At 41.9% G+C, this 24549-nt stretch overlaps 2 protein-coding genes across 4 annotated transcripts in view; both read left to right on the plus strand.

The window, feature by feature from the left end:
• eif3ea (eukaryotic translation initiation factor 3, subunit E, a) overlaps positions 1–5244 on the plus strand; it is a 35992-nt gene extending 30748 nt beyond the window's left edge. Inside the window, exons 11-13 of the mRNA XM_053633492.1 lie at positions 3067–3169; positions 3694–3828; positions 5028–5244. Coding sequence (XP_053489467.1) covers positions 3067–3169; positions 3694–3828; positions 5028–5066 — 277 coding nt within the window. The 3' untranslated portion in view covers positions 5067–5244. The remainder of the gene's footprint in view (positions 1–3066; positions 3170–3693; positions 3829–5027) is intronic.
• Positions 5245–9191: 3947 nt separating this feature from the next.
• rspo2 (R-spondin 2) overlaps positions 9192–24549 on the plus strand; it is a 56799-nt gene continuing 41441 nt past the window's right edge. The window contains exons 1-2 of one of the 3 annotated variants that reach the window (XM_053633733.1): positions 9192–10616; positions 11139–11394. In XM_053633733.1, coding sequence (XP_053489708.1) covers positions 11295–11394 — 100 coding nt within the window. In that variant the 5' untranslated portion in view covers positions 9192–10616; positions 11139–11294. Of the gene's footprint in view, positions 11395–24549 lie in introns of all 3 variants that reach the window. The other 2 variants (XM_053633725.1, XM_053633742.1) reach the window with 2 other exon arrangements.

The raw sequence follows: 24549 nt of genomic DNA on the forward strand, positions 1-24549 counted from the left end.
TAATTGTAGTCGTATATCCTTTTGTCTAAACTTGTAAAATCTCCAGAGTTAAAGTTCACTTACTTCACTTAGCCACCCCCCCCCCTTTCTTTTTCTGTTTCTCGTGTCATACTTGATTAGCTGATAAGATTGTATTACTCGGGGGAATATGAACACTCCTTCACATTAAACGGACCAGTTGTGCGCACTAGATGCGAATGTTGTTGCGTCATCTCTATAATCTTGTCAGCGCATGCCTTTCAAGTAATTGGACCGCTCAACATTTCAATGCAAAAATGCGAATGTTTCCACATTGCAGTTGAATCATTAAAACCACCACACAGTCATTTTTTGGTTTTTATAAAAAAAAAAAAAAGTCCAAAAAATCAATTCTGCAGCATGCTCTTGGGGGTCTCTCCAAATGGCCTGGAATCTATTAATGCCTTCATATGGAAGTGTTTAACAATGCATTTGTTAAGCTCAGCTATGTTAAAGAGAGCACTTGTATGGAGCCCATCATTCTCCCTGGGACCAGGTCTGTCCTCTGCTTAATACTTGACCTCTCAGCTAAGTGTGAGGCTCCTGGAGTGAGACGGATCACCTCAGCTCCACCAGCCCCACAACTGGAATTGGATAAATCGGTGCTCAGGAGCCAGTGTGGGGAAGGGGGTCGAAATGAAAACGATCCCTACAGCCGCCCCTTCCCCAAGGATCTGGGTTAGGGTTGCGTAAAATGAGACTACAGCAGGAGAGGGCAGTCGGGCTCTAGCAACTATGTCTGGTAAATTAAAGGTTCATACTTCTACTTTGCTCCCTGTTTGTGTATGTTTTTTGTTTTGTTTTCAGTCCCATCCCCCTTTCTATCCCATCTGTTTTGGCAATTCACATTGCAATATGTTTATAATAAGTGTAAGCAGAATCGGGTCTAATAAAGCTGTTTTGGGTGCGTTCCCCCCTGGTTTAAATTAGATCAGTGCGTGCCGCTCCTCTCTGTGGCTAGATGCAGGGCCTGACCTGGATCTCCACACTGAGCATGTGCAAGCATTGTCTGGTCTGTTGCCTTCAGAAGACACGCAACGATATTTATTTTGATCCAATCTCTGTCTCTGACTTCACTGATCAAATGACTGGAGAAATGTTTTCTTCCTTCTGCCATAAGCAACCATCTCTGAAATTAATTGGAGGTGTTTTTAAGGAATCCTTTGATTCTGTATCTGTGAAGCACCAGAGTTCAGATCAGCTTCCTTTTGACAGAAGTACTGCAAACTTCAGGACCAAGGGTTCTGTCTGGGTTTCCTGCGCCTTTTGTTATGCCGTTGGTATTCGGGCTACAGTGTGCTATGCCGTGCTTTTCAGAGACGTGAAAGAGCCTGGCTTTTACCTCTGGAGTTGACAGCTATTCCCGTTTCCAATGTCAATAGGGTCTCGGCTTAATTTTGGACATGTGTTAACCATCACAACCTTGGCCCTCGTGATTTTGACAACTGCCACTTTTGCTGGTGGTTAGGTCTTAAATAATGAGCTCTATGAGCAGTCTAGTTTGTCATGTGCCATTTTGTGCAGGTTGGAGCAGGGATAAATTATGTCAGCTGTCAGTTTTGCCAGGCTTAGCCCAGGCTGCATAAAAAGTGTTTTATTGAAGGTACGTGGATGTAATCTGCCCCTGCAGTTTGGGCTGCAGGGATGAGTGATCCATGGTAGTGATCCATGATTTCACCTCCTGCAGCTTCACAAGCACTTTGCTTGCACAGCTGTCTGAAACATCTTGTTTCTTTGGAAACTTTATGTACTACTGTGGACCCCCCCCCCCCCCCTTCTTTCTCCCTCTACGTACTTGACTCAAGGACACCTTATGCAGTCAATATGGCACCACAATTTGTTGATACCATTGGTCGTGTCATTTGCCTGTGGCTCCAGGACATTTCAGGAATGATATCTTGGAGTGCAGTCCTAGGAATTCAGAGTGTTGCTAGTTTATTTGGTTCATCTACCTTGTAGATATGTTCATTGGCCAATTTATTTAGAAAACCGACCATGCAGGTCGCATTGGAGGTATACAGTTACTATACTAACTGTAGTCCATCTGTTGCTATATACAGTTTGTTACCTCCGCTCTACCTTGTCCATTACTAGGAAGGGACCACTATAGGACCTACTGACCACTGATGATATTGGGGTGCTAGATCATTTTCTGCACAGCAGGGACACTCTTGTTGGGGGGTTTTGCTCTGGTTATGAGTGTTTCTTGGGTTTATAAACGGCTTGAATTCACTTGTGTACCATGTTTTTTTTGTTTGTTTTTTTTTTTAAATGATTATTATTATTTTTTTATTACACACCTACTTTGGTAAACAATTTTTTGCAATCAGGTATTATATGATAAGAAAATGTATGCATTAAACAATAGCATAGAGGATATGGACTTACAGAGTGAGGAAAGATGCATTGAAAGTTTTGTCGTTTTTTTGTTGTTTGTTTGTTTTTTTTTAAGCAAAAAGCACTGGATCCTCCAGTTTCTCCTCATCTGGATGACTGCCCCATCCTGGCCTCCGAACTCAACCCTGGCTTTCGTTCTTTCGCTTAGGGACAGTTCTTCTCTGACGTGCCAGAGGAGTGAGTTAGGGGCCAAAAGAGGATCTCAAAAATGGCCCGATGATTCAAGGGCCAGTGTATAAGCCCATCTCTAATGGACTTACTCTCGAGACTCACTTCATCTCGTCTCTACTTTTGGAAGGGCATTTTCATTTGTCTGTCACCATTACCTCGCCCTCACTCCATCTCCTCTCAGTGATGTAATTGTATTCCTTTTTATGGGCTTCTTAGTCTTGGCGTGAATCATCATTATTGCCTTGCTTACATAATGAAACTCATTTGTCACTCTTAGAGTACTGTTCTAAAAGCACAATTTTGACAAGACTTTTTTTTTTTTTTTTTTTTTTGTCTCCAGTGTGCACATCAGATCAGTTTTTTTATTATTATTTTAATATTACTTTTATTTACATTTACATATGTACTTGGGTACACGGATGAGACACATGGTTACATAGACTCAGTATGTAGCACATAATGGCCTCTGTTTCTGTGCAGCATGCTGGCAGACAAGCTGAATATGACTCCCGAGGAGGCAGAACGATGGATTGTTAACCTCATTCGTAATGCTAGGCTGGATGCTAAAATCGACTCCAAACTGGTAAGAGGCTCTCTGGTCGTATTTATTTACTCTGTATCAAATTCTCTTGAGTGTTGTCTTGAGTGCTCAGTGCACTCAAGACAACACTCAAGAGAATCTGATATAGAGAACATCAGAACATGTTTCCCATGTTTCCCCCCATCAGAACATTTCCCATGTTTCCCATGTTTCCCTCCCATCAGAACATTTCCCATGTCTCATTTTGACTTTCATATAAAAAGTTACTTAGGCATAATCAACCAATCATTACTTTGTCCAAGTGGCTCAATGAAAGGTTTCACCTCAGACATACTCCTCCACCAAAGCCTGAAAGCTATATTATTACGGCCTTTCCAAATGTCATAACAAACCCACCATGGGGCGGGCCCTCTGTAATCTCTTAAATCACACGGCTCTAAAATGGTATGGCTTAGAATGAACCCCCAGCGTTGGTCGAGATGGTGGGTAGTGATGGAGGTGTGCATGTGGGAACCAAAAAGGGATTGGTGCTTAGAGTCTGTTTAGATGTGTAATACTCTTGGCAGGGTCACGTGGTGATGGGTAACAATGCCGTGTCGCCGTACCAGCAAGTGATCGAGAAGACCAAGAGCTTGTCGTTCCGTAGCCAGATGCTGGCCATGAACATCGAGAAGAAGCTGAGCCACAGCAACAGGAATGAGGTCTGAGCTCCTCTCTCTTTCTCTCCCACGCACACACACGCTCTGTCCAACTTTTATCTGGCCTCATCTCTCACCGTTTAACTCGAGCCCTGTAGTTTACACACGCAAATGATCTTGTCCAGAGAACAGAGCCTGAAGAATGTTGAACAGCCATCAACCTAGAGCTATCTTTACACGGTATAAACCAGTAAGAGCAAGTTTAACAGAGCAAGTGCTTTCATCATGCCATTCTTCTTCAAAGCACTAATAACAAGGTAGATGGCAGCACAGCCGTAAAGAAGAGGGCCCGAGTCCAGTGACTCAGCTCTATAGCGTAAATAACACATACTCTCACACACCAAGCTCTCTGAACTCGGAGCTGAAGTTCTCTGCACTTAGGAGTCACCGCAGATGTTTTGCTTGGGGTCCAGGCAGTCACTGTTTGATCTTTTTGTGTGTGTGTGTATTGTGTTGTGTGTGTGTGTGTGGTGTATGTCAAATGGCCTGCTGAGACCCTAAAAGAATTCACCTTTACATTGCGTGGCTCTAATTCACAGACCTTAGCATTCAGACTAAATTTGTAAGGTTGTGTTAAGAAATAATAGTTTTAAATCTTCGCTAAATGGACCGAGTACACATTTATACACATCTCAAGGGCCAAGGGGTATGAAGTAACCCCTCTAAACACAAAAGGACATTTTTCACAGGGGGAAAATGCTGCCAAATACAACATCCAGGGCTCTGAATAACAAAGTCATGGTGTTAATATTATGACATCAAACAGAGAGAGGTGTCTTTGTTGTGTGGCTGGGAGAAATGTCTACATATACAAAATTTTAATTGTCGAAATGACCTTTTTGTAAAGATAATCAGATATCAGTAAATTTATAAAACTGACTGACTCCATTATTACTCACAGTAAAATTTGTGTTTGCACCTTGAATTTTTTTTCACCTTTCCTCATTAAATGATTATTATTTGTAGAAATTAAGTTATTGTTGAGGTATGTATTACTGTTCTGTCAGCATTGTTTTTAGCAACCCTACGCCTTGAGAGGATTTTTATTTTTTTTTTTACTGTCTCTCCCACTCCATATATCTGTCTGTACACAGTGATCAGTCAGCTAAAATCATAAACTCTACAACCAGCTATAAACATGCCACTTGACTTCTCTGTGAATTTCATAATTAACACAGCATCTGTCTTCTCTCTTCCTGCAGACTCCAAACTGGGCTGCTCAGGACACAAGCTTCTATTGAGCAGTGCTGTGAGCAGACGGTGTGCTGCCAAATTAACTTCCTGTTACTCTCCAGCATTCCCATCCTGCTCCCGAACACGTTGTTTTCCTTCTCGTTGCACCTCAGTGTCACAAAAGCAACCTTTTATTTAACCCCAATTCAGTACATATGGCGTTCAATAAAAATGACTCTTACAAAACCCGTTTCACCCCGTACTTGCCTTTTATTTCTGGACATTACAAACAGTGGTTGAGGCTGAAGTGGTCACACTCTTTTGTGTGTAATAGATGAAGTTTTAATGAGCACGCTGAGTCATCGAGTGGGACGCGGTTCTAGGCTGCGTTTTCGCGAAACGGCACATCCGTGCGCCATAATGATGAATGGGTGTTTAGTCTGCTGAGTTTTACGGCCCTGTACCATAGTGAGCCACCACTCACCCGCTGGAGGAACATCATGGAAGGAGGCATGCAGAGGTGATGTCAACTTGCTCAATACCAATTCATTGCCAGTTATGCCTTCTGTATGCACAGAGTGATGCTCAGGACTCATCGGGCTGCGTTAGCCAACAACACAATCAGCTTAATGCCCCCTCCTCTTATACCCCCTCCCTTTCCTTCTTATCTCATCCTTTCTGCATCACAACAGTTGCAGTCTTTCTGTTTGCCCTTTCCTTCTCTCTCTCTCTCTCTCTCTCTCTCTTTCTCTCACACACAGTGGCGGCTAAGACACGATGCATATCTTTGTCTATTTTGGCCTCTCTATCAGCTGACACGTTTATGAGCACTGTCTTTCTGGATGAGTGAAAGGGGGGTTCACAGCTGCCATAGTGTTCAGGCATGTAGCCAGACAGCTAAAACGCTGACATCACCTTTGCTTCCACAGTCTGTGTGAGCAAGAGAGAGTGAGCGAGAGGCGGCCAGCCACGAAACGAGGAGGTAGAGGTGGATAAAGTAATTGGTTTACCGGTTCTTTTGCCGGTTCTGTGCCATGACACATTACAAAAATAAAACCCATGCACCCCTTAATTATCACATGAACCTTAAGAGTGCTGTATCAAATGTTGTTTTAGTACCAAGTCCAGACCAACATTAGACATGTGGTGAGCAAACCGCTCCACCACAAAGCCTGACACTTTGCTCAAAATAAATAAATAAACCAACAGGCAAAAGGTCGACTGCAGTTTTTGGTCCACACCACTACGTGACCTTTCTGTTTGGCGTTGTTCTCTGAAAAGGTTGAACTTTTGGCTAAATACGCTGTGTAATTGCAATAGGTACTCACTGTTCTGTTGCTTGTTCTGGTCATTTTTCCTTGACTAGTTTTCTGTAATTTAGGAACGTTTTTGTTTTGTTTTTTCCTTTTGGAAAGTGGTTTAGAAGGTTACAGTGACATTTACAGTTCACTGATTTACTCTACCACCATGCATTAGTTCTTTGTGAATATGATGGAGGGATCTCAGGGATGTGGGATCTCAAGGAGTAACGGTCTGCAAGAATGACCAGAGGATCGTAAGTTCGTGTCCTAGAGTTGGCCGAGGCTGACAGAGCCGGCCTGTATCCAGTGTCATACCTGTACTACTGTTTATCCTACCTGCCCTTGAGCAAAGCCTTTAATCCCAAAACACTCCAGGGGTTCACAAGCGGCTGACCCTGCACCCAGACCTAGAGCTTATCTTACTGTTGGACAGAAAATTCTTTGCAATGTTGTCCAAGTAAGGATTCAATTATAATATTGCAATAATCACACTAAACAGTCCAAATCAAATTAGCGAGCATGAAGGTCCACATCAATGTAAATGACACCAGTTTGTTTTCTTAGTCTAATCAGGAGTACATCAAGAACAACGGATATGCTGGTTAAAGGTTCGAAACCTTTAGTTTTAACCAATCGTGGAAGGGAAATCATTCTGTGTAGCGTGTACATTGTAGACATCTGTGAAGAATTTGGCTGACCAAATTCTTCCAATCACATGACAAACTTCTAAGGTTTAAAGAATTCAACCTTAACCTTAAGCAATATGATACAAGAGGTTTTCATACATTGCCCCAAGACAAACAACCACTGATAAAAGTATGGAGCGTGTTCAAGCTTAGCTAGTCCTGGAGTAGCCATGGCCTCACGTTAATAATTATTAACATAAACCTTCAAAGTCCTGGATTAGACAGACCTGATGTTTCCTTTTCTTGTACAAACAAATCTGATTTTTTTTTTTTTTTTTAATTACTTCAAATGTAACCTGACCAAAGCTGCTTTAGCTTTGCACTGGAGCTAATGTAGCTAAATAATAATAAACCACCATTTAGTACCATGCTAAATATATGACAGTGGTGGCAGCCATTTTGAACTCAGAGCCACCACTTATTTTTAAATAAGTACTTTGCTCTTTTAAGAAGTTTGAGTTTGTGATACTTGCACATGAGCTGCATGTGAGGTAGGCAGGAAATTTGTGTAAGTTTCTCTTGAGTCAGACCTTCAATCTAACTACTTTTCTTTAAAGTCTATTCACATAGAACAAACTTCATTAGCAGAGTACTGTGATATTTTACATGCAAGGATAAACCTTTTGAGTGTTATCTATAGTGAAAACTTGGTTGATCCCTTTGAGGACTTTTATTTTAAAATCAAGAAATTATAGAGACAAATAATAGTGATTTTTTTGTGTGTGCAAAAGTTAGTGACCAATCCCTGATCACTGTTGTTTTTCAACAGCCGACCACTGATCACTGTTATTCGTCCCACCCACAGACTTCTTCAGTTTTAAACACTCGTCTCGGCTGTATTTACACCTAATAAAAGTAATTATTCCATGCATTACTGTTTCTTTTGTGTCTATTTACCAACCACTCACTATCACGGTTTCATTTTGTCTGTGATGGACAGGCTTGGGGAGTAATGGAATACATGTAATGGTGTTACGTAGTCAGCAAACAAAAAAAATGGTAACTGTAATCTGCTACGATTACGTCAAAAAACAAATTAATCAGATTACAGGTACGTTTTGTAAAAAATGGGAATATTATCAGGATTAGAATTCTTTTACATTTAAAACCAAAGAAATGAATCTTTTGACGTAACACAATATGGACAGCTGCTTGATTATAGTTCTTGTTCTCTCTCGCAGTCGTGACTCACGTGAGCAACCTCGTGGTGCACGCGCAAATAAATTTTGTGCAAAGTTTATTTGGTAGAAACGAACACAAACTGTTCTCTGAAATGCTTTTGTGATGTAATGTTACCCGCATCAGCTACAGTGATCCTTTTTTTTTTTTTTTTTTTTTTTTTTTTTTTTGATGATTATTATTAAAACAAATCCAAACCCTGAACATGTTTTTAAACTCTAAAACAAGCTCAAAATACAAGTATTTTAGATCATTTTGCTTTTCTCTTGACTTTATTTACATATGCGACCTTGAAGTATTCCAAAAAAATAAATCCGATTACATTACTTTCATATTGTCATACTTGGGATTATGTTACTGATTACATTTCTATGAAGTAATTTGTAACTGTAATGGAATACATTTTTAAAGTAACCCGCCCAACCCTGGTGATGGAAATGATAGTATTTTGTAAATAAATAAATAACTCGTGGTATCATGATCCTTTGATCAAAGATGAATTCTTTCTATAAGAAATGTGATAATCTATTATTTTGTATTGAAATATCATTTCTTAACTGGCTTGTTCTTTTCATACCTAACACGTGTTCGTATGCAAATCATCATGGCAATTCATTGAATATGCAAATTAGTCTGTGTGCGTCATCTGGTGATTTCTAGCTACTCTTTGAGTGCATACTTTCTCTTGCAGACTTGGCAACTGATGGTTGTCTACAGTACTACTGAACAGAACAAGACACAATTTCTGGGATCTGACGTCTACACTGATGTTATACTGACGTCAGAAACCCTTTCGGCTCCCTATTGGACAGGTAGTGCACTATCAGGATGTATAAGGCATTCTGTTTTTTATGTCTTATGTAAGGTACTTACTTACTTAGGATGCGGCCTAAAACTTTTTCCATAGTCTGTGGGAATTGCAGTGTGACTTAATGGCGGTTGAGCAGCAGCGAGTCTGACCTCATCCCAGAGGCTTTCTCTATTATCGTGTGTGTGTGTGTGTGTGTGTGTCTCACTGGAAAAGAAACACATCCGCAAAAGTGAGGAACATAAAAAGGACAAATAAATAAAAGATTAAGTGCCACACCTAGTGGTCAAGCAGGGTAAAAACATTTGTGTTTAATTTTTTCTTCTTTTTTTAATTGTGCAGAGAGACTGTGATGGCGTGAGGGATTTGTACAGTAGGTGCAATGTTCTCCAGTGAAATGATCTCCATCACAGTAGAGGATGTCCTCCACACGACCTTGTGCGCGTGCACGCTTCATCCATAACGCTGCATAACCAGCACATGACACTTTCATGCCATCGGACGCCTATGAACAGCTAAACAATAACTTGTGGGGCTCGCGTGTGAGTCTCTGTGTACATCTCTTAGGAAGGCATGTTCACGCTGTAGCCAGTGTGCAATTTACAGCCTATATACTGCTAATCATGCAAGCGTGAACAGTAGCTAAATGTAGCTACAGCTGTGTGTCAGGTATCCTCTCATACATGAACTCTAGGTGTGATGTATAAAGCATTGACTGCCTTGTAAGAATTTCGACTTTTCCATTCATAAAAAAAGTAAACAAAACAAACAAACAAACAGGATCATCAAGATAACGAGCTCATTAGCCTTTAGTGTGGAGGACAAGCAAAGAGTCAGAGTAAGCACATGCACGTGGAGTCAGGTTAGATGCTTTAAAACACACACACACACACGCAAACCCATATAAGATCTGCACTAGGACCCAGAGCTTGCTCATTAAGTAATTTCTATTAGCCCCTTCGGATTTAATGGCATGCATCATCTTGGAAATGTGTTTTTTTTTAAAGTGAAAAACACTCCTCTTGTAGATGGTGGGGCTTCCAAAAAAGCCCCACCAAGATGTTAGGAGTCTCCACGTGACAGCAGCGCTGAGCTTATATAGTAAAAGCGGCCCAAGCATCAGCACCACTAAGCTTCAGCTCCTCATCAGCGCAGCTCCGGAGCCTGTAGGTGCTGACCAGGCGGAGAAAGCCACACAGCGACCTCACACACACCTTCACCATCACTAATTAGCTTCAGGTGTTCGACATAACTGTGTTTTCTTTTCTCTCTCTCTTTTATTTTTTTTTTTTTTCGCGGAGGACCAAACCCGAGGCGCTTTTTTTTTTCCTCCTCTCAACCCGCGGAGCAGCACGTGAAGCGCTGGAGAGTGTGTGTGTGCGCGCGGGCGCGTGTGTGTGTGTGCGCGCTGCTTCCGAGCGCAGAGTGTGTGATGAGCTGTGAATAACGGATCCACGGCGGGGTTTGGAGTGAGAAACTTTTTCCCGGCGACAGGGATGCTCAGTGCCCTAGCTCCACTTTGGTCTTCTGAAGGAACTTGATATTAGTTGTTTTTGGTTTTTTTTTTTTTTCTTCAACCGGACCGGACTCTTTTCTCCCCCCTTTCTTTCTTTCTTTCTTTATCTCCGTCTCTCTTTTTCGCAGGTAGTCTTATGTCATATTGTGTGTGAGAGCGCGCGCGCGCGAGTGTGTGTGTGAGATAAAGAGTGTGCGTGCGCGCGCGCATGTGTGTGTGTGTGTGTCTTAGCTTATACTGAAGGTATACCCGTTTTGCTGAACATGTCGGATGGCGATCTACGCTACGTTACGCCAGCACGCTCCCACCAGATACCGTTGATGTATTCTAATCCACGTTGTGTGCGCTAAATGATTGTTTTGTTGATGAATAACGGTTCTTCATCCTCCGCTATAGGCTGTCCTTATATCCGCTCACCGTCTTGCACTGCCTTATACACTAGAATCTCATTAGAACCTCATCTTTCAATACGGTACGGGAGTGTTCTTCTTCTTAGCCTATGATTAACCCCCGTGCGTGCGCTTTTTAAATACGCTTTATTATTAATAATCATTTAAAAATAAATTTAAAAAATGACATTAGTCGCTGATGATAAACTCTTCCCCGTCTGATGAGCGACACGCTGAAGTATGGACTTCTAAACTTCCCAGTCTCCTCTAGGAACAATCTGTAAGGCAATATTAAAAGCTTCAACACGGACATTGAGGACTGTGGACGGAAAAGACAGGGGGAAAAACGAAAAACACCCCCCACTTCAGACACGTTTGGCACTTCTGACTGAGAGGAGAGAACGCACAGCCGCCCAGATGCAGTTTCGACTCTTCTCCTTTGCTTTGATCGTGTTGAACTGCATGGACTACAGCTACTGTCAGACGCAGGCGCATCGCTGGAGAAGGAACAAAAGAGGTAACGCAGACTGAGAGGCACACCAGGGCATCCCCTCACACACTTCCAGTCAGATATTAACGCATGGGTATTCATTTTAGGCTAATCATAAGAATAATAAAACCTTTTGGTGGATACGGCTTCTGTGATGTACTGCCGAACTGCAGGGATTCACTACAAGGCATCACTGGGAAAAAGGGATCTATTTTATGCCTTAAAAAAATATACAGCTAGTCTGTTGCTAGTGTCAAATAACCAGTTCTGAGGTTTTTTGTTTGTTTGTTTGTTTGTTTTTTTGAAAGGGAAATAATAAATACATGTTTGATTTGAAATGCCGCTCCAACTTCTTAACGTTTGATTCAGCTTCTACTGCTGACTTTGTGCCTGCGCGTAAAAGCGCGTAAAGCTACGCGCAGGAACTAACGCCGCGCATGGATTGATCTCATTCCAGGACCACTTTACACCTTCATTTCATTTCTTAAGCGCGTAAGAACGTCCTAATCCTTTATACTTTAGACATGACTAGGTTCTGATGTTACCGTTTTAGACAACCGCATCAGAACAATTCGCACCAGGACAGTGCATACACGTGTAGCTAACAAACGAACACTATTGATATGTTCCCAAATCTGAGCGAACACTAATACTGTTTCCTGTGTGATCTCTTGGCAACTTTGCCTCGCACACGTTTATCACCAGGTTTACATGCCATGGTAGATGCTGTGGGGTCCTGATATCTGTGTTAGTAAATCTATGTGTTTGTAAGTTTATATTGTAAAGTCACGTGAAACATAACATGTTCTCCAGTTTGTCTGGGTTTTTTTTTTTTTTTTTAAATGAACTAACATCTTCTAATCCTTTACAACATGTCCTGGCTGTAATCTAGCTTTAACACTACACTTAGGCAACGTGTCCAGGAACTGCTGCTTCCATACTAATATTACTCATAACTTTAATACAATACATAATGTCACATGGAAGGTAGAACCTGTTTCATCGATTCAAGTGTTTATTCAACTTTTATTATATATATATATATATATATATATATATATATATATATATATATATATATAATTATTATTATTATTATTATTATTTTGGGCATGTAAATTTAGTTGGAAAATGTAATCACTTGTGGTTTGGTACAGTGGTTTCGAGTCTAGCAGTCACTTCTTGAGTGACTCAGGGATTTGGCTCCATGCGAGGGAAAACCTGGTTGATTTATGATACCTGTGTCTACAGCACTCGGAAAGCTAATGAAGTGGGCCAAAGTGATATAGATGTAACCACCGTAGACACGCTGAATCGGGCACCGTTCATAGAAACGGAAGTCATTGTTCCGCCACCCTGCCCCCTCCATGACGACCACCACCACCAACAAAAAAGTAAAAATACACATATCATCAAGTCCTACAAGCACATTAGCGTCCGTCTTCAAAGTGTATTCCACACCTTGTTTAGGTCTAAGGACTATGTTTGTTCTTCCTTTATTTCTCTAAATCGTAAATGATAGAAAATATCCATTGGGATGCTGGACATTGCAGAGTTTGTCCTCAAGTTTAATTTGCGCTGCATCCACATCTCCTCTAGATGCTGCTGGTGAATTCATCTAGAAAAAAAAAGCCCCAATGTGACTCTACAAACTACCTTACACATATCAACTCAATTATAACACATCGTCAATTTGCTTCATGTAAGATATTCCGTATTTATTAACATTCGGTAACAGGATCTGTGATATCCTGACTTGGGGAGGTCATTGAAATCTAGGATAACTAATGACCGTTATGAGTAGCATATAATATATAATTATTTAGTGTGCTGGTTAACAGATAAGAAATAACATAAAAGAATACATTTAAGTAATGGATAATAATATCAGCCCACAAATGATCTGTATTTGTTTGAACATAGCATCGGATTGATAAATGTCATATCTGCCTTGCCAGCTGATTAAGTTCAAATGGGACACTAGCTGTGTGATTTCAGTTTCCTCACTATGATGCCAGTTCATAGGTAGCCTGTTTACTGGCGTTATCAGCAAACAGAAATAAGCAGCATACTCCAAATGACCCTCTATAGTTAAGGGAAGAGTGGATTTACAGAGTTCTGCATAAGTCCTGTCACCTTTTTATTTTATTTTATTTTATTTTATTTTTGAGAGGAAGTAAATGAGCTGCATACTGTGCTGTTGCAACACATTTAAATATCTAATCTAAAAAAGGAAGGAGTAATGGTGGGGTGGGGGGGTCATAACATCCATGATCTTAGGTGTAATCATATGCATGGCATGCTAGGGGGGACCTTTATTCCGGCTGCAAGTCTTCCCCAGCACCCATCTGCAAATAATCAGGCCATCACTGCAGGGTACTGGCACACACACGTCTTCTGCTCCCTTATTTTTCTATGAGACTTGTGTGATCTCAGATACTCCGTGATATAATTTTCTTAATGGGATCAAAGTTGGCTGAGGTGAACTGTTTTTTTTTTTTTGGATTTTGGATGTGAGGCAAAGAGAGAAATAGTGATTGCAGTGCAAAGAAAATAATAGTGTACTTTCATTTTGTGTGCGCGCGTGTACGTGTGCGTGTGTATGAGATGGATTATCCATACGTGGCTATGCCGCTTGTATATGTATCTGAGACCCCTGAACCATGCAATCTGAGTGCATTTGGGGGCATACCAAAGGGAGTAGATTCTGTTATTCTGATATACATGATGCCAGGAATGACACGTGAAATGCCATGGCAGTCAGCCAAGCTTTAAATTTGCTTCCTTGTTTTGTTTATCATGCTTTTTGCGAGTACCATGGGAGAGAAATCATGGTTCAATAGACTCTGAAACAGTCAAATCTTTTTCTTGCCCTGCGGGTTCCTGTGACAGCTTTATACTCAGTATTCGCTGGCTTGCTGTTGTACAGCGGTATTTGAATCATTCCAGAGACTCCAGTCATGCGCTACAATTACGCTCCCTGAAGAATCAGCCATACACCTAATTAGCATGTGCTGTACAATGTGAATCTACAGTGTTTGATGTGTACTCAGCTTTGTTCTTATTCTTGGCTTTTATTAACCCTGCTCTGGTGAGTATTTGGCATGTTTCAAACATAATGAATTAGTCTTAAAAGTAGTGCGGCAACGCACACCATTTTTCCCTGTGCCTCAAACCCGACACATCTTTTTCATTCTGTGCAAATAAAACTAAACCAACAGTAAGAAACATCCAATTTACACCTCCTTACCCCCTACACTGCATGCTACAGAGAGCAGACAGAGGGGGTGGGGGTGGGTGTTGGGGGGGGGGGGGGGGGGGGGGGTGGAGCAAGCACTGCTATGATATCATTGTTAGACTCTAGGGTATTAGTTTTCATTTTATTCCCTGGCTAATGATGCCACCTGCTGACTACATAAAAAAACCCCAAAAGGCTTATGTGCCAGCGTAGCCTAGAGGAAGAGAGAAATCAGGCGTGCAGATCTGTAAAAGGGATGCTGTTAACTCCTTTGTTGCTAATTAATTTATTCCAAATGCTTTTGACAAAGAAAATCTCTGTAGTATTGATATTACTAGGCTGATATATTTGTTTTACCCCAGTAAGAATTTACTGAAGTTCATAAACATGTTCTGGTCATTACACATGTATTAATGTTCTGAGGAGCCTCACGTGTCCCTAAACAGGAGCCAGGTGTTAAGTAGGGTTAGAGTTAGTCGTTTTCGCTGCAAGTTATTATTTTTTTCATGAAATTTTAAGTGCATGAGTTTAAACCTGTTATGGAGAACAAGCAGGAGATCATTAAGCATCGCTGTAGGCATATTGTTGTGGATTTGAGGTGTTGGACCAGTTTTTCACTTTCAGTCCTAACGCGAAAAAGTTTTGACGGCTTCATCATTTTAACCTTCTCATCTGTTGATATGGTTTTGGTTTCTTATGGATTGAAAGCAGGAGATGTTCAAATGTTTATAATAAATAAACATTTTTAATAATTGCCTGTAGAACCTTACAACCTCAGGAAGTGTGTGTGTGAAAGAACAGATTGCTGTGTATGTGTGTCTTGTGGGTCTTAGACCATTACCATGACTTTGGCCTCACTTTTTCTCTCTTTGTGAAGCTTAGAAATAGCTACTTCTGATTAATAGTCTGATTAAGCGCTTGATAATGGAACTAATAGAAGCATATGGTGGCCCAGTGGTGGCCCAGTGGTGGCCCAGTGGTGGCCCAGTGGTTAAAGGCTCTGGGTTACTGATCAGAAGGTCAAGAGTAGCACTATTAATTGGTGCTACTTCTGATTAATAATCTGATTAAGCACTTGATAATGGAACTAATAGAAGCATATGGTGGCCCAGTGGTGGCCCAATGGTTAAAGGCTCTGGGTTACTGATCAAAAGGTCAAGAGTTCAAGCCCCAGCACTGTCAATCTACCGCTGTTGGGTCCTTGGGCAAGGCCCTTAGCCCTCAACTGCTCAGTTGTATAAATTAGATAAATGTAAGTCACTCCAGATAAGGGTGTCTGCCAAAATGCCATAAAAACAACAACAACAACAAAAAAAACACAGCCAGAAAATCCTGTGGTCTGTAATCCATGAAAAGGTGGATAGTCCCTGAGCTGTGTTTCATCTAGAATTGTCGAAATAGTAACAGAGATTGTGTCTTGTTCTTTTAGCAAACAAGAGATACAATATGGTGAGATTTAATTTACTTCCACCAGCTTTTGTTTTTCTGTCATGCATGGTGTATGCTTTTATTTGGTTCTGGTCTACAGTGAAACCGTACCACACCAAGACACCATCACAAAATCCATGACTGCTGGAACTGAGCTGGAAGTATGTGAAGGTGCTAGAGAGAACAGAAGGAGCCTGGCATTGAAAGGCTGACTGATATTTTGCTCACATATGAATGATCTGATTTAAACAAAAGCGAGAAATTAATAACTCCCTTTTGCGTCAGCAGGAAACACATTCTGTTAAAGAATTCCTTATGTTTACATTTGTTCGGTTGATTCAATCCTAACATGCACAGAAAGGCCTGAAAGAAAGGAGCTGTTAAATGTGGCGCTGTGTTTGTGGAAATCTTAAACAAGGTCCCAGGTCAATGGGTGGACACGTTAATGTTGGCTTCTGGTATGTTCATGCAGTGTAAGTCATTGATTAAGTGCCTGACAGCGAAAGAGAACACTCCAAGAGCTTTTTCTCAAAACGGCGTTTGCCACTCTCCATTCGGAAAAAGTGAAAAAGCTGCAGATGGCACGTCTTTTAACGAGAGCTTTTCACGCGGTGCCTCCCTAATCCAGGAGATGGATGTTCTGCATCGAGTCAACGAGTTTATGTGTACGAGTCCCCAGACTCCTGCTGTCCAATAGCCCCTCTTTCCAGTAGCAGGGTTGGTTTTTCTGTTGCACTGGCCCTCAGGTTCTTGGACACCAGTTCTCATGCTTGTTCAGTAGAAGGTGTACTGCGTTTCAGATTGTCCCCCTACAACAGGGTGTGATTGTTTTTACCAAGCTCATGTAAAATGAGTGGAGGTTTGAGAATGTGAGTAGGTTCATGCAGCACACAGGAAGAAGCGCTCCTTGATGAAGGCGGGGGGCATGCAAGGCTGCGAGAGAGAGAGAGGGGCACGGAGTGAGAGGTTGAGGGGGAGCATATTTGAGGAGATCAGTTAGAGATGGCTTCATTTGAGCTCCGTCACCTGAGGGGGATTAAGTCTCAAGTTCAAGGGTAGCACAGAACTGATGGGAATGTTTACCCGTTTTTTTTTTTTTTGTCTGATTTTGTCTGATATTCGTTAACTGGAGATGGAAATGCAAGTTAAATATGACTTAAAGGTTGAGTATACTGCTATATCCCTAGTACTTAGAAGAGAGGGATTCTGCTGTCTTCACTTACTCTGTCACCAGGAGATTTGTGGTCTGATTAGTTTTTCACTCAGATCAAGCTCCTGCAGTTTATTGTGTTTCAGCACCACTCTGATGCAGAACATCCGTGAGCAGTCGTGCACTAATGAAGCCCTGTCATTCCTGTTTAAGTTGATTTATTAGTTTAATGATAATTTGACAGCCTTAATCAATGTGTTATTGGCTTTGGTCGTAGCGTCAGGGGAGTGGATGTGTATCATGTAGGGACGGCTGGCCTGTTAGTGAGTGCTGCAGCTCACAGCGCAGCAGTGATATGGCACCCCTCTAGATTTCGCTCAGAGGGAATGGCGTTGGCATGAACTCACAATCACACAGATACATCAAGCCCCATGTGACCCTCTGTGGCAAATCTGGTTTGAGTTCTCTTTGTATTTATTTGCCACAAAAACACCCACACGCCCTTTCCTCAACAGCGCCAGTTAGCGTTAATTCATTTATCCAGACCGATAGACTCCTGATTCGGATTTGGGGTGGTGCGTTTCCTCCACCAACAGCCCATACGTCTGTTTTGTGAGCTGTTGCTTCATTTAAGAAGGAGAATGGAGATGTTTTCAGTTCATGCAAATAAAAGGGTGCGTTTAGCAACACCATTTCACACCACCCATTTGTCATGCCATAGCACTTTGTGGGTAAAACATTCATGTGTTTAGAATTTCATCCATCCATCCATTCATTTTCTATACTGCTTATCCTACTGTTTCACTGGGAACCTGGAGCCTATCCCAGGGAGCATCGGGCAAAAGTTGGGGTACACCCTGGACAGGGTGCCAATCCATCAAAGGGCACAATCACATGCACATGTTGGACAATCAGATTACCATGCATGTCTTTGGACTGGGGGAGGAAGCCAGAGTTCCCAGAGGAACCCCCCACAGCACGGGGAGAACATGCAAACTCCATACACACTGGGCCATGGCAGGAATCGAACCCCCAACCCTGGAGGTGTGAGTTGAACATGCTAACCACTAAGCCACCGTGCACCCACGTTAGAATTTCACTTTTTCACAATTTTGTTTTGTTCCCTCTACACAAGGAGATTCCCTCTTTCTTCCTCAATCACTGTCATTAGAGAATCCCTCGTGCTGGCAATGCTAAATGCCAAACAGATGGTTTTCTTTCGGGCCACATTTTACCGCACTGTAAAAGTTAATTTTCGGAAATGAACTAAAATAAAAAGGACTTATTATATAATTCTTGTAATACACTCCATATTTCCTCATGGTGATTGGAAACTGTGGAGCTGCAGACAAAAGGTCCAGTGTCCCATAAGCGAGTGAGATTTTCTAGCTTTCACCTTTGTTAGTCCCTCAATAGCTAGCCTCCCAAAGCAATTATACCTTAATATGCTTCCTTATAAAGCTACTAAATATGGTAATATGGCTAGTTGGGTACAATACCCTTTAGTTTACTGACTAATAAAATCTCTGAATGTGGGACTTGTTTCCAAAAAGCATGCATAAAACAACCTTGCAGTGGATTTTTTTTTAAAAATAGCAGCTTGAGTCACACAATGGCATGGAAGGTAAAGACAGTACTCACCAATATGGCATATGAGACTGCACTGCACTTCTTTTGCTATCCCAAAGGCTCATTGCGTTTTCTTAGTACTTTAAGTAATGAGGCCATTTGCAGTTGTGGGAGCTACATCATGCCATGGATTGCCACATGAGACAAATAGTTCGATTTTCCCTCATTTGTAGAGTGTGTTTCATTTTTGTTTATTACCTTGGAGTTCAACTAAATGCTGAAGTAAAGAAAATCATGTGACAGTTATGTGAGCGCCAGTGAGTTTAACTGCTGGCACAACTTTTATATATCAGTTCTCCGTATCAGCGAGTCTTCTCTGCCTCTCAATCGTGCCCGTACTTGACCTTTTATGATCATCCAGCATCCCGCAAGCTAGATGCCACATCCTCAACACCCTCCTTAACACCCGGGCTGCAAGGCCAGCCACCATGACTGGCTAATGGGGTGTCAGCTGAGTGCTTGAGACAGTTCAAAGATTTAATTGCTCTTTCCAAGTGCCCCTGTTGAGTTTGAGGAACTTGACTTGTTCTCCTCTTGGCTACTCCACAACTCTTACATAGTGTGTCTGTGTTGGCGCAGGCTGTGTCATACTCAACCCTAACGCAGCGCTCACACCGGATTTTCGCCTTGCACATTTCTTTTCCGGAGCGGGACAAAACCAGGCGATTATATGCGTCCTGGTGTGACATGTTCCTGGAGGATTCGGTGAACATCTAACCATAGCCAGCTAGCTAGTTTGTTATTTGTGAGAAAGAGATGAGACTTAACCGAGGAGCAGAAAAAGCTTCTTGACACAACGAAACAATAATAACGAGCTGTTCAAGCTCTTATCCATTGACCCGTGCTTCCAAGACTGGCAGATTGAGGGTTGTAACTTTCCTGTTCAGAATCGGAGGAGGCGGAGGGAAACATAAAGACCACCAGAAGCAAATCCCTTTGACCATGTCCACTTGTATTACAATGAACATGCTTTTTTTGAGAGGTGGGTATTATGCACATGCAGTGTGACCGCTGATTAATCGATCTGTGAGGCTGCGCCAAAACCCAAGCCTCAGCGACCAGACAGAGACCTGGCCATGTGGGACTTGTTTCCAATTCTGATTGATATTTACAAACACGCCTGTACGAATCACTTCAACAACACCAGAGGAGTGTGATCCTTCCATCACTTCTCCCCAGCCTTCCATTACCCAACAGATGGACAGGCCTCCTCAGTTCCTCTGTATGTTATGGGGCCTCTAATTATGCTCGCTCCCCACATCAAACCTTTACTCAACACGCCTTTTCTTTGCTATGGGCTGGACGTGGGCTGGTCAGTTGAACTCATGGCATGTGGTTGTGGTTGTGCGGAGGACGCGGACGGACTCGGGGTCTCGTCTCATCTCCTTGATCTTTCCTAATCTCTTGTAGCAATGGTCTTGTTTAGTCCTGCTAGGCCAAACGGATGCATCTAAAGTCGAGAAAAGGGGAGTGCAGAAGAATAGCAGAGTGCCTGGCTTGGCCCCTGCCTGTGGAACTAAGAAGCACTGGTGTGGTTTCAATCAGAGCCAGGCATGGAAGTCATTAGAGAGTTGTGGTGCTGAGCTCATTGTCTCTCCATTCTCTCTATTCCCTGTCTTCTCATTCACTCTCATACTCTCTCTCATACACACTGTCTGAAGATTAAGAATGTTGCTCACATATGGATGAGATCTTTAAGGGTCACTAACTGGAGATACACACTCTCTGATTGGTAGTGGAGTGTTAACACTGTACTTGTTGTCAGTTTATTTGTCTGTTTAGGCCCAGTCACACACTGCAGGCAAAGGAATTCCATGTTTCCTTGACAGGGCTTTAAATTGGTCAATAAAATAAACTGTCTCACAGTAGTGACAGGTTATGACGTTGTTATGGCTACGGATATAAAACACTCAATTAGTTGTCACCAAAATGTTTCATGAGGCTGTCTTAGGCTGAGTAGAAACCCTGGAGGATGTGCCTGCGTTATATGGATCGACTTGGTGTGGACATGGTTGATATCGTTGATGTCATTCCCTGTGTAATTTCATTCATTCTTCCATCTTCAGGAACCTCTTTATACTGGTCAGGGTTGCGTTGGGTACATCCTGGCAACACTGGGCAAGGGGCAGGAATACACACTGAAAGAGACGCCAGTCTATCGCACACCTAGGGGCAATTTAATATAGCCAATCCACCCACCGCCGTGTTTTTGGGCATGGGAGGAAACCAGAGAACCCAGAGGAGAATTAAAAACTCCACACAGAAAGTAACCCAAGCTCAGGATCGAACCAAGGACTCTGGAGCTATGAGCCGGCAACACTCCTGTGTAATTTAGGATGTTTCATTTGATTGTCAATATGCTGCTTTTTTTCCCCCTAATTTGAGTAAAGTTTGAATTGGGAATTCTTCTGTTTCTAAATGGTTTGTCACAGACAGCCTTAGTTGTGGTCCATTTATAAATTTGGGGATTTGGACACTCTCTTTATCCCTCCATTCTGTCTCTTGGTAACTGGGTTGCACAGCAGGGACCAGTCTGCGGTAAAGAGCATGGTAAAGTAAATGTGTGGGGCGGAGAAAAATATCCACCAACATTTTTCAGATTCCTGTTTTTTCCTCTCTCAGTTATCCACTTGTATTACATGTTGGCTGACTTTTCTTCAGCTCAGTGTTATTATATTTGGAGCAGAGCCAGGCCTCAGGAGCAGACTGTCTTATTTAGCGTAAACAGCTGTCACAGGCAGGGGTGGCAAGGAAATGGTGCGCACACGCAGAGGTTGCTTGTAGTTTACATGTTTACACCCCGATGGCTTCGGTAATGCCTGGCCACACATAACGGCCACTAAGACCAAGCAAACATTGCCTGTGAGGGCGGTTCATGCTGAAATAGGTTTATCTGTGTGAAAGCAGGCAGCAGGACTCATCCAATACTGTTTGGGTAAGAAAGAATGAAGAGGATGAGAGCTACAGTGTTTATCTCTCTAATCTCTCAGGGATCGACCATGTCAACAAGGTGTGTTTGTGATGGGGGAAACCCCCCACACACACACCTCCCACACACACACACACACACACACGCACTTGTCCCTTGTTGACATGGTAGAGACTGTCATAAACTCATCTTTACATCAGAAAAACATTCAGAATGAATCTGTGCCTCAGTATATGGCTCTCCTCCTGCACTCTGTATGGCTTTCTCTTCTTTAGCCAGCTTTGGGAGAAAGTGCTGACGAGGCTTTTGCAAAGACCCGAAGCTCAGGCTTAGGTGCTGACTCTCACTGGCAACGCTGCTGGTAACCGCTGGACGCAGGTTATGGCCAAAGCAATTTAGCCACAGCCAACCTAAGCTCCTTACAGCAGCCACAATGTTTGCGCCGTTGTCTATTCTTATGCATAACAGCTTTGCTTCCTTGAGCAACCACTCCACAAGCACATTTTTTCAGGCTCTCGGCAAGACTGCTGTGTGGTTGTCTGGGATAAATGCAGTTTGAGGACAATGAGACTTGAGCAAGCAGTCAGAAATGCAGTGAACTATGATGCTCATGAATGGGATCACGTCTACCCTCGACCACTTACATTCTTAGAGGAAAATATCTGACATCTGTTAGTGCTTGATTTTTTTTTTCTTTGTGTCTTCTTATAGTTTTGGAACCATTGTTGGACAGCAGTAACTTGTACTGCTAAATTTCTCTGAAAACCTTTCTCTGAAACACTCTATCAGTGTTCACCAGCGTTATCTCTTATATTGCTGTGGAGATGTATGTTGGGAAATCCACAAGGTTTTGTAAACTTCCTGTAGTGATTGATTAGCAGGCTCGGGGAGTAAAGGAATACATGTAACGGCATTACGTAATCAGGAAACAAGTCATCAGATTACAGGTACATTTTGTAAAAAATGGGAATACTATCAGGATAAAAAAAAAATTCATTTAAAAGCAAAAAAATTAATCTTTTGACATAATATAGACAGCTGTTTGGTAATAGTTCTGGTTCTCTCTTGCAGTCGTGACTCACATGAGCAAGCTCCTGATGCATGTGCAAATACATTCTGCACAAAGTTTATTTGGTAGAAATGAACACATTGTTCTCTGAAATCCTTTTGTTAGGGTGACCATACGTCCTCCGGGATTTCTAAATTTGAGAAGATGTCCGGGATTCAGCCTTAGTTTCATTATGATGTGCTTATGGTCTAATACTGCATCATGTGTGCACATATTTGCATTGCTTTAACCCATCTCTGTAATTCCCGCCTTCTCACACACCAATTGATCGATTCAAAAAAGCTTACAGAACCTATTGGCCAAATTCCTGCCTCTCAACCATTAGCCTACTCTCAGCGAATGTGCGAAGGTGAAGCGCTGTTGTGTACGGCATCAAACAGTTGCTTGACAAAAGCAGCCAATGGATTCCATGGACATTCAAAAAAATGTAGGAAAAAATGTAAAATGTGGGCAGAGTGAAACCAATTTTATATTTATAAATGTATGTGATTCTAATAGTGTGTCTTTTTCCGTGTATTAAAGTCTGTATGTGAAGTCTGTGCATTTAAATGCCAGTACATTTGAATAGGATTAATGATTTGTTGATAATGTTTAAAAATAGAATGTGCCACTTTTTCCTCCTTCCACAAAAGCCAGATCCCATTGCGCCCATTCCCAGTCCCACTGACCCACTGCTGAATTAAGATGCTTTGTTTCAGCTCTGAGAGTTTGGAGACAGTATCAACTTTCTTTATAATATTTTAGCCTACATTGTTTTATTACGATTTATTTTATTATTTATTATTTATGTATTATTTATTTTATTTTATTTTATTTTATAGCATGCTGAGTTTACTTGATCAAATGACTTTGACTTTTGTATATTACTGTCATGGAAGACATTCACAAGTTAGTTTGCCTGATATAATCTCAAATTGATAATATCCTGTTTCCTTAACAACATGAGGTGTAATTGAAGACTTCTGTTTGTCATCACCTCTGTGTTTCCTCTGTGTTCGCTGTGGAGCTCGAGTAAGGTGCCATGAATCTCTAGCGATGATATTTGATGTTTGAGTCCCCATCTTTGGCATCAGGCTTTTGAAGTGTTCTCCAAGTGGCCAGGACCATATGTGAGTGTGTGTTCGTGACTCGCTGTGCGCACCCCTGTGGTGTTCCACACTTTTGACCCTGTGGACCTTTTTCTGATCTGGGTTGTGTGCATGGGGTTGAGCTAGGGTATGGTGTGAGGTGGACAGGGGGTCTCATTACAGAGTTAATGATATACAACCAGGTATTGGTATTTGTATTCCCTATGATGGCAAAGGTGACATGAAAAGCTTAAGGGCTCATTCATATGGGTGTGTAGTTTGTGTCTGTCCATCTCAGTAGCATAGCCCGGAATGAATTTCAGGGTGACGAGGAAATATGCTAACCAAAATCACTGGGTGATCTGTACAATTAAATTAGTAACTGTGGCTTTCTTGTGCAATTTGGGTGGATGGCAGACAGTACCAGAAGTGGTGGTGGTGGTATTCAGAATTTCTCATTTAATTATTTAAGACATAATCTACCATCACCCAATCATGGCATATTAATAATGTTAATAGGTGTAGGAAATAAAATACCTTTATTACAGTTTATTTTTATAGCATTTGACAGACACTCTTATCCAGAGCAACTTACATTTATCTCCTTTATACAACTGAGCAGTTGAGGGTTAAGAGCCTTGCCCAAGGGCCCAACAGTGGGAGCTTGGCAGT

The sequence above is a fragment of the Ictalurus furcatus genome, chromosome 1 (genome assembly GCF_023375685.1).
Source record: "Ictalurus furcatus strain D&B chromosome 1, Billie_1.0, whole genome shotgun sequence".
Taxonomy (NCBI): Eukaryota; Metazoa; Chordata; class Actinopteri; order Siluriformes; family Ictaluridae; genus Ictalurus; species Ictalurus furcatus.